Source organism: Symphalangus syndactylus, chromosome 17 (genome assembly GCF_028878055.3).
Source record: "Symphalangus syndactylus isolate Jambi chromosome 17, NHGRI_mSymSyn1-v2.1_pri, whole genome shotgun sequence".
Classification (NCBI taxonomy): domain Eukaryota; kingdom Metazoa; phylum Chordata; class Mammalia; order Primates; family Hylobatidae; genus Symphalangus; species Symphalangus syndactylus.
Window position 1 is genome coordinate 78,875,001 of NC_072439.2, and position 17,158 is coordinate 78,892,158.

The following is a 17,158-nucleotide window of genomic DNA, read 5'->3' on the forward strand; positions in this document are numbered from 1 at the left end:
CATCAGGGCGTGGTGGCGTGTGCCTGTAGTCCCAGTTACTCGGGAGGCTGAGGCAGGAAGATCAATTGATTAAGCCCATGAGGTTGAGGAGGCAGTGAGCTGTGATCACACCACTGCATCCCACTGGGTAATAGAACTCGAGACTCTGTCTCAAAATAAACACATGAATTAGTTAATTAATTAAAAATAAACAAAATCAAACATTTTTTAAGAAGAGAGACATGTCTGGGAACATTTACACTCATAAATTAGCCAATTACAGTTCAAGGCAGACAAATGTATCTACTGCTCCTCCTTTCCAAGGCCCCACGCAAAATGAAGGGAAAAGATTTAAACTAAAATGAAACAACAGGTCAGGGTCCTTGGCTCAGGCCTGTCATCCCAGCACTTTGGGAGGCTGAGGCAGGTGGACTACTTGAGTCCAGGAGTTTGAGAACAGCCTGGGCAACATGGCAAAACCCCGACTCTACAAAAAAATATAAAAATTAGCCATGAATGGTGGCAGTACCCGTACTCCTAGCTACTAGGGAGGCTAAGGTGGAAGAATCAACTGAGCCTGTGAAGTTGGGGCTGCAGTGAGCTGTGATCATGCCACTGTACTCCAGCCTGCTGGACACAGCAAGACCCTGTCTCAAAGATAAAATGAAACAACAGCACTGTTGCAAAGCGAGTAAATGTCACTGGAGGATGATAAATTCTAAAGAATTTGGGTCAGGTTGAAAGTAGAACAGACTGCCAAAAACCCCACGTTTAAGACATGAAAGTCTTTTCAAGGCCGTACTAGAGAAGTTCCAAGTTATATACTAATCACAACCACAAGGAGAAGGAAACAATGATGGTACTTCATCAGGGCACTGCATTACCCACACTCTGGACAGATGACCCCATCCTCTGACCCTGTTAACAGAAATGCTGATTGGTGGCAGCTCTTAAAGGTAAGGATAAAGCCAGAGAAGGAATCTCTATAAAAGCATTGGCTGGGTGCAGTGGCAAACACCTGCAATTTCTGCACTTTGAGAGGCCGAGGTGGGAGGACTGGTTGAGCCCAGGAGTGTGAGGTCAGCCTGGGCAACATGGTATGACTCCATCTCTATAAAAAGTAAAAATATTAGTTGGGGTGGTGGCACACTCCTGTGATCTCAGCTACTTGGGAGGCTGAGGCGAGAGGATCACTTGAGCCTCGAGGTTGAGGCTGGAGTGAGCCGTGATCACATCATTGTACTCCAGCCTGGGTGACAGAGCAAGACCCTGTCTGGAAGGGAAAAAAAAGTGGGCATCGTTGCCAGGTAAGGCTTTCTGTGACAGTAGCCAGGCCGGAGAGAGCAGTACAGCACAAAGATGAAGGCAACACCAGACCTCTAATGCTGAAAGAGAAATAAAAGGCGCTGGAAGCAAAAAGGGAGAAAAAGGAGGGAAAGACGAAGGGATCTCTCACCATTTGAGTGAAATATACCAAAGCACTGCTCCTTGGAAGTACTGAAGACACCACAGTAACCCAAGCGAGCAGGGTACCATGTGCCTGCTGACTCCTCACCCATACTCCCTAAAAGGAGTAGTGCTGGTCCATACCTGACCCCATTTCACAGAACCTGTCACCAAAACTACTATTCAAGAGAGAAGCCTCATAGAAAAAGAACGATTATACATACTGCAACAGAAACATACTTTAACCAACAATACTAACCAAGATGCACCAAAAATTTGCCGAAACCTAATAGTATAAAAGGTGCAAGAGGAACATACAGAAATTAAGGAACAGACAAACATATTTTAATTATCATTAATATCCTCATAGGGACTCAAAAAACACACTGCAAGATTAAAAAAAAAAAAATAGGCCACATTTAAGAAAAAAACAAATAGCAATGGCTATTAAAAATTAGTAAAGCACTGGCCGGGTGTGGTGGCTCATGCCTGTAATCCCAGTACTTTGGGAGGCCAAGGCAGGCAGATCACCTGAGGTCAGAAGTTCGAGACCAGCCTGGCCAACATGGTGAAACCCTGTCTCTACTAAAAGAAAAGAGACAATACAAAAATTAGCTGGGAGTGCTAGCGCGCGCCTGTAGCCACAGCTACTTGGGAGGCTGAGGCAGGAGAATCGCTTGAACTCAGGAGGTAGAGGTTGCAGTGAGCTGAGATCACACCACTGCACTCCAGCCTGGGTGACAAAGAAAGACTCCATCTCAAAAAAAAATAAAAAATAAAAAATAAAGCATAAAAACTCAACTGTGTAATAAAATGGGACATAACTAAACACCAAATTTACTTGCCTAGAATATAAACATTTCCCAGAAAGTAAAGCAAAAAAACCAAAAATGTAGTTTAAAAAAAAAAGCGAAAATTTGACAATCTAGACAGTCCAACATCTACTTAAACATTAAGACATGCAAAAGTGAAGAACAGAGAGAGATGGAGGGGGCAAGTTAAACTTTCCAAGAGCTGAAGAATGATTCAGTTGTCAAACTGAAAACACTCTGAGTAACATTAAAAACAAATGAAAAATACCTGTAACTGGAGTCTCACCAGTAAAATTTCAGAATGCCAAGAAAGCTTCCAGAACAAAACTAAGATCACCTTAACACTCATCTTCTAATCAGAAATAACGGGTGCTAGAAGACAATATAGCAGTGTCTACCAAGTTCTACAAGAAAAATACCTTGCAACAGCCGGGTGCGGTGGCTCACTCCTGCAATCCCAGCACTTTGGGAGGCCAAGGTGGACGGATCACCAGGTCAGGAGTTCGAGACCAGCCTGGCCAATATGTTGAAACCATGTCTCTAATAAAAATACAAAAATTAGCTGGGCATGGTGGCACACACCTGTAGTCCCAGCCACTCGGGAGGCTGAGGCAGAAGAATCGCTTGAACCCAGAGGCGAAAGTTGCAATGAGCCAAGATGGCGCCACTGCACCTCAGCCTGGGTGACGGAGTGAGACTCCATCTCAAAAAAGGAAAAAAGTACCTTGAACGTATATTCCTATAACCCAAAGCTTCCCCAAATGCGTGCTACCAACGGGTTATCAGGTGAGCAGCCAGAGGCCTTTGCTACAAGCAGTCTCATCCACCACACAAATATTACCATTTTCTATCAATTTACGACATGAAAAAGGTTGAAAGCATTGCTGTCAAGTCAGATTTGCCACGGAGTCAAAATAAAGGCATTTTCAGACATTCAAGAACTGAAATTTTACTTACATGAAAAAACTGAAAAGGTAAAGTGGCAAAACAACGAAGGAATCCAAGAAAACACAACATGACCTGGAAGAAACAGTGACAGTTGAGTATGAACCAGAAGTAACAAGCGAAAAAGAAAACAAGAGTATACCCTTGTCACTGACAGTGGGAGATTCTCCTTTAAAACAAGTTAAATGACAGTATTATTTCCTTCTTCATAAATATAAGTGAATAAGAGTCATAACAATACTTCTGTTTTTCAATTTTAAAAATCATCCTACAGGAAAAAAGGAGGTTCAAAATCACGTAGTTGCAAACTCTAATCCAAGCTTGTCCAACCCGCATAAATGTTCTAAAAACACTATGAGATTTTTTTGCGATTTTGTTTTCTAGCTCATCAGCTATCGTTAATGTATATTATATATGGCTCAAGACAATTCTTCTTCCATTGTGGCCCAGGGAAGCCAAATGATTGGACACCCCTGCTCTAATCCTTATCTTGTAAAAATAATATATTTAACTGGAAAAAGAAAATGTAACGAAGAATAAATGCACTAATTTTCTCAAAGCTTTCAAATGAAATATGTCCCATAGTTAATATCGACTCCTTAGTATAATTTATCATTTAAAATAAAGCAAGCAAGAAATAAACATTACTATATACAGTGGCTGCCTCTAGAAAGCTTGGAGATGGGGGAAAAAGATCTTAGTTTTCTTCATATCATTCTATCCTGTTTGGAGATTCTGCTGCATGCATGCATTACTTTTAAATAATTTAAAAACTGATTTTGATTTCTAAAAAGTTACGGTTAAGTCAGAATACCAGGTAGAAGTTAAGTAAGTCAGAATACCAGGTAGAAGTTAAGAACAAAATATATTTGTATTTACATGAATAATATTCACAATGTATTAGGTTATCAACAGAACAGTATGCATACGATCTCAAGTGTCTAAACTACATATAAATTGTATTATTTTTCATATATTTTTATATACACCTGAAAGTGCATAAAAACACATTTGCAAGGTTACATATCGAAGTCTTAACAACAGCTGAATTTGGTGAACAGAATGAGCTCAAACTAAGAACTTTCAACATATCACTTTACAGCGTACATCTGTTCCATTTGGTTGGTTCACTCATTTTTACAATGTGTATGTATGGCATATAAAAGATAAACTGTTAGTGGACCAAAACAAAACAGGATCTCAAAAGAGATATTTGTACACCCATGTTCACAGCAGCACTATTCACAATAGCCAAAAGTCGGAAGCAACCAAAGTGTCCATCAACAGATAAACAAAACATGGTCTATACATACAGTGAAATATTAGCCTTAAAAAGCAAGGAAATTCTGACACATGCTACAACATAGATGACTGTGAGGACATTATGCTAAGTATATTAAGGTAGTTCACAAAAAGACAAACACTACATGATTCCACTTACATAAGGTACCTATAATACTCAAATTCATAAGGACAGAAAATAAGAATAGTGGTTGCCAGTGGCTAGATGCGAGAGGAATGAGAAGAAGTTGCTTAATGGGCACAGTTTCAGTTTTGCAGGATGAATACTGGAGACTGATTGTGGTGCAGGGTAGACAAGAGGCAAAATTCGGGCTTAGCCCAGGAGGGTTCTTGGCTTCACCCAGGAAAGAATTCAGGGTGAACCAGTGGTGTTTGACAGCAACTTTAGTGGAAGCAGCAGCAGAGGTACTGCTCCTTGCAGAGCAGGGCTCGCCCATAAGGAGTGTGACCAGAGTGCCAGCTCAGGAACAGTTCTGTAGTCACATTTATACCTACTCTTAATTACATGGAAACTAAGGAACAGGTTCTGCAGAAATTTCTAGAAGTGTGGTAACTTGTAGGTGGCTGTCATGGAAAGGGACAGAAACTTCCAGGTGTTGCCATGGCAATGATAAACTGACATGACACTGGTGGGCATGTCTTTATGGAGAAGTGTTTTCATCTCTTCCCTGCTTCAGCTAGTCTTCATCTGGTGCAAAGTCCAAGCCCCAACTCTGGAGTCAAGTCCCGTCTCCTATCTCAGTAGGAATTTACTTAACACTATTGAACTATACATTTTTTAACAATTAATACAGTAAATTTTTATGTCTATTTATGATTAAAATAAATAAGTTTAAGAAGCAAGTGAAATAAAAATTTAAGATAATAAATTTACAATAATAAATTAGTGGCATCAAGGGAAATACAGTCAATCCTCACCAATTCATGGATTTCACATTTATGAATTTGCCTGCTTGCACCAAAATTAATACTTGCAGCACTTTTGCAGTCATATGCAGACATGCACAAAATGGTGAAAAATTTGAGGTGCCCACTGTGCACTTATCCACCTGAAGACAAAAAAGACAGCATTCTGCCTTGTTTCAGCCATCATATTGTAAAAAAAAATGTCCTTTGTGTGATCTATTTAGTGCCACATTTTTGCATGTTTGTGCTTTCTGTTGGTCATTTCACTATTTAAAATAGCACTTTATCACTATGCTTAGGGCTGTCTAGTATTGCTAAGTACAAGAAGCCTGTGGAGAAAATATGTGTGGGAAATAAGCTTTGTTTATATGAGTTTTAGTGCTGTTGACTCTAAATGCAATATTAATCAATTAACAATATATATTAGGAAGTTATCTTTAAACAGAAACACACAAAGTTACTATTGATCAGCTGACAAAAATGTTATGACCGAGGCCTACAGGAACCTAACCCTGCATATTCCCGTAGGAACGATGGCTCAGTATTTGCTAAGTCGGTGTTCAAGCAACTATAAAGAACATAACTGGCCGGGCGCGGTGGCTCACGCTTGTAATCCCAGCACTTTGGGAGGCCGAGGCGGGCGGATCACGAGGTCAGGAGATCGAGACCACGGTGAAACCCCGTCTCTAATAAAAATACAAAAAATTAGCTGGGCGTGGTGGCGGGCGCCTGTAGTCCCAGCTACTCGGAGAGGCTGCGGCAGGAGAATGGCGTGAACCCGGGAGGCGGAGCTTGCAGTGAGCCGAGATTGCGCCACTGCACTCCAGCCTGGGCGACAGAGCGAGACTCTGTCTCAAAAAAAAAAAAAAAAAAAAAAAAAAAAAAAAAAAAAAAAAAAAAAAAAAGAACATAACTACAGTGAATAATGAAAATCAACTGTATCTGCAAGTCAAAAAAAAAAAGGGAAGGAATATTATAGGCAAAGATATTAATTTATGTCAACCACTTTTACTTTAATGTGATTTTAAAACTTGTAAATGCTGTAAGTTTTTTACAGTACATGAAGTGATGATGGGGCAGGGGGATATTTATTCCTAAATTTAAAATAATTATCAGCTAACCTTTGAAATTAAACTTTTTGTTATGTATGAAAAGCACTTAGCTCAGTGCCTGTGCAAGTGAAAACTCAGTAAAATACTAGATTATATTTATCTCATTAAATTATTATAACTACCCTGTGAAGTAGGTAAATGAGCAAACTTTCAAGGTAATGGGAATCTGAGAATATTATCCAATTGTTTAGGTTTCAATTCAGTTTGAGGGTACCGTTAATTATACAAGATGGGTCTCTGATAGTTCATTCAGGCACTAACAAAATTAAATTATCAACTGTGGTCATCTGCAATGAAGTGACTAAAGAAAACAACGCTTTGGGGACCAAGTGAGACTGGTAGAAAACTATGAAGGTCATGCCACAGATATACGAGGACAGTGGAGTGGGGATGACTACTTCTAACGGTGTTGGAGTTAAGAAAGTGACACATTCAGGCCGGGCATGGTGGCTCATGCCTGTAATCCCAGCACTTTGGGAGGCAGGCAGATCACCTGAGGTAGGGAGTTTAAGACCAGCCTGACCAACATGGAGAAACCCCGTTTCTACTGAAAATAAAATAGCCGGGCATGGTGGTATATGCCTGTAATCCCAGCTACTCAGGAGGCTGAGGCACAAAAATCGCTTGAACCCGGGAGGCGGAGGTTGGAGTGAGCCGAGATCACACCACTGCACCCCAGCTGGGAAACAAGAGCGAAACTCCACCTCAAAAAAAAAAAAAAAAAAAAAAAAACACAAAGTGACATATTCACGGCATAAGTTTTTGACTCATGGCACTGACAAAGAAAGAGGCAGTTACTAAGTACAACATTAAAGAATCGTTCTCCATCCTCTTAAGCCAAGGTTAGAAAACGTTTTTCTGTAAAGGGCCAGATAGTAATTCTTCCAAGGCCAAAGGTCTCTGTTGCAACTACTCAACTGTGTAGTTGTGAAGTGAAAGCAGCCATAACCTGGCCAGGCGCAGTGGCTCACGCTTGTAATCCCAGCACTTTGGGAGGCCAAGGCGGGTGGATCATGAGGTCAGGAGATTGAGACCATCCTGGCTAGCACAGTGAAACCCCATCTCTACTTAAAAAAAAAAAAAAAAAAAATTAGCTGGGTATGGTGGCGGGCGCCTGTAGTTCCAGCTACTCAGGAGGCTGAGGCAGGAGAATGGCATGAACCCAGGAGGCGGAGCTTGCAGTGAGCTGAGATTGCTCCACTGCACTCCAGCCTGGGCGACAGAGGGAGACTCCGCCTCAAAAAAATAAAATAAAATAAAAAATAAAAAGAAAGCAGTCATAACCTATACATAAATTAATCAATGCGGCTGTATTCCAATAAAACTTTATACATGAAAATTTGAATTTCATGTAATTTTTAACTTGTCATGAAATAATATCATTCTTTTTTTGATCTTCTTTATTCAATTATTTTAAATTATGGAAAATATTTTTAACCTGTGGATCACAAAAAAACAGGGTGGCCACATTTGGCCTGCAGACTGCAGTTTGCCAACCCCTGCTCTAAGGCTTTAAAACCAAAACTCAAATGCACAGTCTGATTTTGTTGACTGTTTAATTATAACTTCAAGTGGTACCAGGCAAGCTTAAAGAACAGGAACCTAGTGGTTATCAAACTGGTTTGTCTGCAGGAACCTTGGAAAGTCCCTAAAACCGTAACATAAAGACATTCCACTATAATCCTACGTGATCTACACCAGAGGTATGAAAACTACAACCGGAGGCAAATCTGACCCACTGTGTTTTAGTAAATAAAGTTTTAATAGAACAGAAAAGCTCATTTATGTACTATTTATGGTTGCTTTAGCACTATAATGGCAGCACTGCATAGTTTTTTTCAGTGACTGTATATCTGGCCGCCTATAGAAAAAGTCTGCTGACTCCTAACCTGGGTAAACAAATATGTATGGAATACAGAGACCTGACAAGGGGTACATAAGCCACCAAGACAGAAAAATAACAGCCTCTCAAAGTTCGCAGACCCTCTAGAATGAAGGCAGTAAGGCAAGGTACCCTTTAGACAAAGCTCTATAATTACATCACAAGTACTGTGATTTCCCTCTTGGCTTTCCACAAAGATCAACAGCCACTTATTAAGGTAACCATGCACTCGAAAAGTGAAACACCCAGACCTTTCTGGGACTATAAAAGCTAACTCTTAAATCTCTAAAATACCCAGATAGCACTAATGTGGCACATTTGTCAGAAAGAGGAATGACAGTGGTCAAATAATAAAGTCTTGGTCAAAAGTCCATTTATCAGAGTAGATTAACCCTCCCAATTTATTGGTTATCTTCTCCATGTGTTGAACATATAGTTGCAAAGGGCATTCTTAGTTTTCCAACAGACAAAATTCCCATACTGATGCCATGACAGGTGGAGTTGCAGGGTAGTTTTTATCAGGAAGTCTGATGGAGATCCCAGGAGCTCTCCCTCCAAACAAAAGTAATTTGCATTCCTGAAAGAATTGTCAAAGAACTGAAAGATGCAAGGATTGCAATTCCTAGCAGGTGCCTACTTAATACAACTGTCTGGCTAATACAGAAAACAAATATTTTTAAAGGATGACTGTGTTTTAATCTTAATGACTACAAGGAAGAGCTGGTATTCAAATGTGATCTGCTTAGTTCAGTACCTGATATGCAGCTATCATTCTGGCAAAGGTTTCTCTATCTCTACAAACAGAATTTCAGAAGCAATCTGCTTTCATTTGGCTTGTACAGCAGTACATCTTCACTATACTGCCTCAGGTTAAGTCAGTTTTCTGGCTTTCATATGATATGTTTTGTTTGTTTTGAGATGGGAGTTTTGCTCTTGCTGCCCATGCTGGAGTACAATGGCGCAATCTCGGCTCATTGCAACCTCCGCCTCCTGGGTTCAAGTGATTCTCCTGTCTCAGGCTCCTGAGTAGCTGGGACTACAGGCATCCGTCACCATGCCCAGGTAGTTTTTGTATTTTTAGTAGAGATGGGGGTTTCACCATGTTCACGTGGCTGGTCGCGAACCCAGGAGGCGGAGGTTGTGGTAAGCCAAGATCACGCCATTGAACTCCAGCCTAGGCAGCTGAGCGAGACTCCGTCTCAAACAAACAAAAAAATTGTATTCACTACTACTTTTACCAAGATCATCAGAAAAAGTCTAAATAACAGGAAGCTATCAAGCTCACAGTACCTAATAATTTTCCAAAACCCAAACTATCACGTGAAATCTCAGATTTTATCACTGGCAACAAATACCGTCCGTTGTTTTCCTTACAGTAAAAGCTCACTTTGTTTGAGAAAATATCTCTCAAATGCTCATGTCAGAATCACCATAGTGAGTCACTGTTTCAAGCGAAAATTAAAGAAGGCTGATTCTGCTCATTCAAATAATGCCCAAGAGTTTTCCCTCTGAAACCATCATACTTTTGCATTCATAAGTATCTTATGAACATCTCTCATTTCATCACAAAGACCATTAAAATGATTCAGATTATTTTTTTAGATTAATACTTTTTACTGCTTCATCAAGGACATTCTTAAGACTTTTTTTTTTTTTTTTTTTTAAGATATGTTGTCTTACTCTATCACCCAGGCTGGAGGGCAATGGCATGATTTTAGCTCACTGCAGCCTCAACCTCCTGGACTCAAGGGATCACCCCAGCTCAGCCTCCTAAGTAGCTGGGACTACAGGCACGCACCACCAAGACCAGCTAACATTTTTGGTTGTTTTTTTTTTTTTTTTTTTTTTTGAGACGGAGTCTTTCTCTGTCCCCCAGGCTGGAGTGCAGTGGTGCGATCTCGGCTCACTGCAAGCTCCGCCTCCCGGGTTCACACCATTCTCCTGCCTCAGCCTCCCGAGTAGCTGGGACTACAGGTGCCCGCCAACACACCCGGCTAATTTTTTTGTATTTTTAGTAGAGACGGGGTTTCACCGTGTTAGCCAGGATGGTCTTGATCTCCTGACCTTGTGATCCGCCTGCCTCGGCCTCCCAAGGTTTTTTTATAGAGACGAGGTCTCCCTATGTTGCCCAGGCTGGTCTCAAACTCCTGTGCTCAAGCAATTCTCCTGCCTCAGCCTCTCAAAGTGCTGGGATCACAGGGATGAGCCACCATGCCCCACCAAGTAAAACTTCGTTTACCATAAATATGTGGTGATGGTGGTGCAGAACATAGTTTGAAGAAACTGCACTGATTTTTTCCTAACCAGTAAGTTTTCCAAAATATCACTTTTCAGCCCAAGTGCAAATGTCAACACAGTGAAAGAAAGTACTTATGATTATTAAATTAGTTTTAACTCTGAAAGGGTCTTGGGTTCAACAGACAGCGCAAAACATATTTCTCATTTTTGTTGTCAGCTACAGGTTGGCTACAGGCATCTTCCTCATTCTGGAATCTAGCAAAAGAAATAGCCTTTATCTGACCCGTTTTTCTTGGGGCTGAGGAAAATAAGCAAAAATCATTCATGCAATGGCTCCTAATAAGGCTTCAGCTTAGACATGACAAATAATCACTTCTACTCATCTTCCAGTGGCCAAATCAAGTTCCACGGCCATTCCTGATGTCCACAGGAACAAGCAAGTACTCCTCCCACAAGTAGGAGGTCCTACTGTAGGGAGAAGCCAGTAAAGAAGGGAAGCAACTGTTTTTGAATAATGTGATCTACTATAAGCAACAATTAACTCTTGAGTTCCTCTCACCTCCACACCGAACAGTACCACATTTCACAGAGAACACAGAGCTACCTGGTAGCAATATGATAACACTCAGAATCTTTCCACCATTAAGAAAGTTATCTCTGTGAAACAGACACTTAGCTTTTGTCAACAACCTTATTCTGGCTACCTTGGAAACAAGTCCGTTATTTATAATTTTTTTGTTCTGAATGAAGAATCAATTTTAGGATCTAAATAACCAACTCACCAATTTAGAATAGAACACAAACTTTTTATAAATTGTAGATTTTTTAGATGACAGCTTGTTAAGGATGTCGGAAGTTTAAGTACAAAAGGAGGTATACATGCTGATAGGGGACAGTTAAGTATTTACTGCTGTGGACATCTATCAAGTTTGAAAAGACTTTTTAATTTGTGGATATTTCCACATTCTGAAATCTACTCACTATCTAAACTAGAAATTAGAATTTAAAATTCCCAGCTTCCCTTATGGCTAAAGACATGGCATACTCTTTGATCTCAAAAATAAACCTCCATCAGGCACGGTGGCTCACGCCTGTAATCCCAGCACTTTGGGAGGCTGAGGCAGGTGGATAATGACGTCAGGAGTTCAAGACCAGCCTGGCCAATATGGTGAAACCCTGTCTCTACTAAAAATACAAAAAATTAGCTGAGCATGGTGCCGCGTGCCTGTAACAGAAGCTACTCGGGAGGCTGGGGCAGGAGAATCACTTGAACCCAAGAGGCGGAGATTGCAGTGAGCCGAGATCGCACTCCAGCCTGAGCAACAGAATAAGACTCGAGAAAAAAATAAAAATAATAAAAATTGGCTGGGTGCAGTGGCTCACGCCTGTAATCCCTGCACTTTGGGAGGCCGGGTGGATCACGTGAGGTCAGGAGTCTGAGATTAGCCTGGCAAACATGGAGAAACCCTGTCTCTACTAAAAATACAAAATCAGCTGGGCGTGGTGGTGCATGCCTGTGATCCCAGCTACTCAGGAGGCTGAGGCAGGAGAATCACTTGAACCCAGGAGGCAGAGGTTGTGGTGAGCCGAGATCACGCCATTGCACTCCAGCCTGGACAACGAAAGGCAAAACTCCCTCAAAAAAAAAAACTCCAGGTGACTTTGCTTTAGAAGTAAGCAATGAACAGAGCTTCCATTTCTTGCTCAGTCCCAAGACGGCGACATATTTGGCTTCTGATGATGGCAACAGCCAATGCTAGCCATTTCCTAGTGACTGCAATGTGGAGTACCTGTCAATGGAACAGCACCAGAGGCAACAACAGTCGCATCTGCAATCAAACTGAGTGTCTAGTATTTAGTGTTCAGTATCCCTGGCTTTCTCAAATCTAGTTCTGCACATGGTTTCAGGCAATGTTCCCAGAAGCTTGGACTTAAATCTATATCTCTAGCACTCCCCCAATGACTCTGTGAACCACCTAATATACCTTAATAATATTTAATATTCCCTACTCTGATTACAGAAGCCAGGGTAAGTTCTGTTGTTTATAATGAAGAATATATTTTATAATACTTATTCTCATTTTACATATAAGAAAACTGGGGCTTAAAACGGCTAATTTACTAATAGGCCACCTAGATTTTAAAGCTTTTTAACTAATTTTGTATTATACTAATTCTACAATTAATCACTTAAATAGTACAAGCAAGCAACCGAAACAAAACTCATCACCGTTGCTCTGAAACAGGAGTTGACAAATGATAGCCCGTGGGCCAAATCCTACCTGCTTCCGTATGGCCCACAAGCTAAGAATAATTTTTACATTTCTAAATGGTTTTGGGAGGTGGGGTTGGGAGGGGGACACAACGCCACTGTGAAAATCATACAAACTTCGATGTATCATAAATAAAACGTTACTGGAACACAGCCGTGCCTATTCATTTACATACTATCCATGGCTGCTTCCTAACAGCAGACTTCAGTACATGCCTAAAGTATTTACTATCTAAACCTTAATCCTTTACATTAACAGTGTGCTGACCTCTGCTCTAAAATTATTCTAATATAACTAAGGAAATGTCAATTTAAATAAATCTTAAAGTGGGTGTTAATATATTTGTTATCATCCCAGATTATCTACTTTGAGAACATGCCATACGTAGCGTACTATACAATTTACTCAATAATTAAACCACAAAGTCCCATTTTTTCTCTTACCTGATTCCAAACAAGAGTATCAAACTAGAATTTAGTGTCAAAAAGGGTTGTTTTCGGAACAATCAACATGTTGTCAACCAAGAGCCAAATGCACCCTCCTAATTATCTGTCTTCCCCAGAAACTGAAAAGCCCAGTAGTAAGGAAGATTTTTTTTAACAAACTGGCCTTAGAGAGACATATGGAATGGTATTCAAGACTACAACAGAGGAGCAAACAGTGTGGTGTCAAAGAGGTTGATATTTTAACAGAGTACAGAGTCCTCAGTTCCTTAAAACCCGGCAAAATAAGCCAGACAACAGGAATGTGCAGCTGCTATGAAATACTCCAAGCAGGATGGATGCCTTCATGCATGCCAAATCCAGAGACCAAACGCTATCAGGTCACTAAAACTGAAAACTGACCAGTGTCCAATCCTTTCCTCCTCTTTCAGCAACTACAGACTGAGTTACCTCGGAAAACAAAACAAAATATCATGTCTCTTTGAAGTCCTCAGATTCAGGTATTGTTTTTCCACGTCACATAGTTTAATGTTGTAGAATTTTTCTTCCCATTTCTTGGTAGTATTCCCAGCTCTACCTAACCTCAACTCCCAAAATGACCTTTCTGTGTGGAAAAATATGTCCTGTATAGGCCTCTGTCTAGGTGCCATGCAGCTGAGCAGGCTCTAACAGAAAGTAATTATCTAAGGACGCTGACATAATTCCAGTTAAGGTAAGCTTAGAAAGTAGGCCGGGCACGGTGGCTCACGCTTGTAATCCCAAGCACTTTGGGAGGCCGAGGCGGGCGGATCACGAGGTCAGGAGATCGAGACCACGGTGAAACCCTGTCTCTACTAAAACTACAAAAAATTAGCCAGGCGTGGTAGCGGGCGCCTGTAGTCCCAGCTACTTGGAGAGGCTGAGGCAGGTGAATGGCGTGAACCTGGGAGGCAGAGCTTGCAGTGAGCCGAGATCGCGCCACTGCACTCCAGCCTGGGAGACAGAGCAAGACTCTGTCTCAAAAAAAAAAAAAAGAAAGTAATAAAGAATTAATAAGGAGAAACAATCACAAAGCTTTTTATTTTACCTTCATTTGAAAATTAAGACACAAACTGGAATGTGTGAGAATCTGAGATCAGATCTCACTGTACTGGAAGGTGAGTTGTTCAAAACTTAAAACATTCTTTCTTACAAATCAGGTTATAACTATATGTAATATACTTGTTTCTGAGGTAGCTCAGAAAAGCTAGTAATAATAAACAAAAACACATAAAATCACAGAATCAGACACTTTAAACATGCTGTTCAACTCCTTTATTTTATACATAGCACCGCTGTGGTGAAGAGAAAGTTGAGTCACTTGTGAAGGGTCACAGTGGTATATAAAAGCAAAGCTGGGAAGAAAGCCAAATCTATGACTCTCAGAGCCACACATTTTTCACATTGAACCACCTCTCCTTATGAAGTATTTTTCAAGTATTTATGTTTCAGTATAGCTTAATATTACCAGTGTGTATCAAAAGCAGTATTAAAAACAGTTGCATTTGATTTTCTTAGTTGGTGATGGTTTACACCAGGGGTCCCCAACCCCCCGGCTGCAGCTGTGGGTACCAGTCCACGGCAGTGGGGCCAGCATTACCACCTGAGTTCCATCTCCTATCAGATCAGCTGCAGCATTAGATTCTCACAGGAGCGTGAACCCTATTGTGAACTGCACATTTGAGGGACCTAGACTGTACGCTCCTTATGAGAATCTAATTAATGCCTGATGAAACCACCCCCCTACCCTCTGTCCGTGGAAAACTGTCTTCCATAAAACTGGTCCCTGGTGCCAAAAAGGTTGGGGACCACTGGTTTACACAATAAAATGAAAAACAGGCTGAGTGTGAAACCAGCTGTACTCCAGAACACCTGAGGTATATGCTCTGTCTCAGCCACTGTGAAATCTCAGACTAATTTTTCATCACCTGAAGATAAAAAGAATTTTCCCAGCCGGGCACGGTGGCTCACACCTGTAATCCTAGCCCAAGGCGGGCAGATCACCTGAGGTCAGAAGTTTGAGACCAGCCTGGCCACCATGGTGAAACCCTGTCTCTACTAAAAATACAAAAATCAGCCGGGCGTGGTGGCAGGCACCTGTAATCCCAGCTACTAGGGAGGCTGAGGCAGGAGAATCACTTGAACCTGGAAGACGGAAATTGCAGTGAGCCAAGATAGCGCCATCGCACTCCAGCCTGGGGAACCAGAGCGAGACTTCATCTCAAAAAAAAAAAAAAGAAAGAAAGAAAGAAAGAAACTGTACTCTTAATACTACTGAATACAATTTGTTCCAAGTTGATTCAAATGGTTAACAGTATGAGTGAATGAGAAATAAATTAACTATGATTATAGCAAATTAAAAGTTTATTCAGCCTGGCTATGTTGAAAACTTCTTCCAAAGATGCTCCCAGCTGTCACCCTTTTTCAGTCCACGAACCTTTTAAGTTGCTACATTCACTTTAGATTATGCTTTTTACTTTTCACTCCAGATCTATCTTCTCATTAATTTCCCCAGAGCCAATTACTTGACTAATTTAAGGCCCACCTTTTTTTTTTTTTTGGACAGAGTCTTGCTCTTGTTGCCCGGGCTGGAGTGCAATGGCACGATCTCAGCTCACTGCAACCTCTGCCTCTGGGGTTTCAACTGGGATTACAGGCACCCACCACCACGCCCGGCTAATTTTTGTATTTTTAGTAGAGATGGGGTTTCGCCATTTTGGCCAGGCTTGTCTTGAACTGCTGACCTCGTGATCTGCCCACCTCGGCCTCCCAAAATGCTGGGATTACAGGAGTGAGCCATGGTGCCCAGCCGCCCCACTCTTTTTCTTAGCTTTTTGCAGAAAGCTGTCATCTTTATTTCCTTACTACTCAAGTCATGTTGGTCCTAGGTTCTATATATCTCTACATATTATTTATTTTCTATATAGATTTCTCCAACCATCATTCTTAGAGCCATCTCAGAATTTCATAGCCCATTTACTTTGTTCTTGATTATCCCTAATTACTTTATTATTGCTTCTATCTCCCTTTGCTCTTTTTCCATTTTCCACACAGCTTTCCTAAAAGCCTGCTTAGATCTTTGCAATTCTGGCTCACATTCCTATTAAGCTGGTGCTACCCAACAGAACCACACTGTTTGTGGATCACTTGAGGTCAGGAGTTGGAGAACAGCCTGATGAACATGGTGAGACTCCATCTCTACTAAAAATAAAAAAACTAGCTGGGCGTAGTGGCGTGCACCTGTAATCCCAGCTACTGGGAAGGCTGAGGCATGAGAATCGCCCGGGAGGTGGAGGTTGCAGTGAGCCAAAATCGCACCACTGCACTCTAGCCTGGGCAACAGAGTGAACAGTGTCTCAAAAAAATAAATAAAATAAAGTGTTCAAGTAAAAAGATTAACACATAATTCTATACTCAGTGAATATATCCTTGAAAATGAAGGGGGAAACAAAGACTCTACCAGACAAACTAAAAGTTGATAGAATTTCTCACCAAGAGACCTGACTAGAAGAAGTGTTAAAGGAAGTTATTCAGCAGAAAGAAAACAACAGATACACGTGGAAAACCTCGATCTTCCCAAAGACATGTGGAGTGCCCGAACTAGTAAATATGCATGCACATGTAAGACTTTTCATTTCAAAAATTCCTCTAAATGAGTAATTAACTGTTTAAAGTAAAAATAATATCCAGTGTTTATAGCATATAAAATATACAGCAAAAATAGAACATAAAAGGGAGAAATAGATGTATACTATTATAAAAAAATCTAACACTATATGTGAAATGCAATAATTTTACTTGA

General features: G+C 40.8%; 1 protein-coding gene across 5 annotated transcripts in view; it reads right to left on the minus strand.

The window, feature by feature from the left end:
- TBL1XR1 (TBL1X/Y related 1) overlaps nucleotides 1-17,158 on the minus strand; it is a 180,547-nt gene that overhangs the window by 117,732 nt on the left and 45,657 nt on the right. Inside the window, exon 2 of one of the 5 annotated variants that reach the window (XM_063621707.1) lies at nucleotides 3,195-3,257. The exons of the other annotated variants lie outside the window; for them this stretch is intronic. Coding sequence (XP_063477777.1) covers nucleotides 3,195-3,254 — 60 coding nt within the window. The 5' untranslated portion in view covers nucleotides 3,255-3,257. The remainder of the gene's footprint in view (nucleotides 1-3,194; nucleotides 3,258-17,158) is intronic. 5 annotated transcript variants of the gene reach the window in all.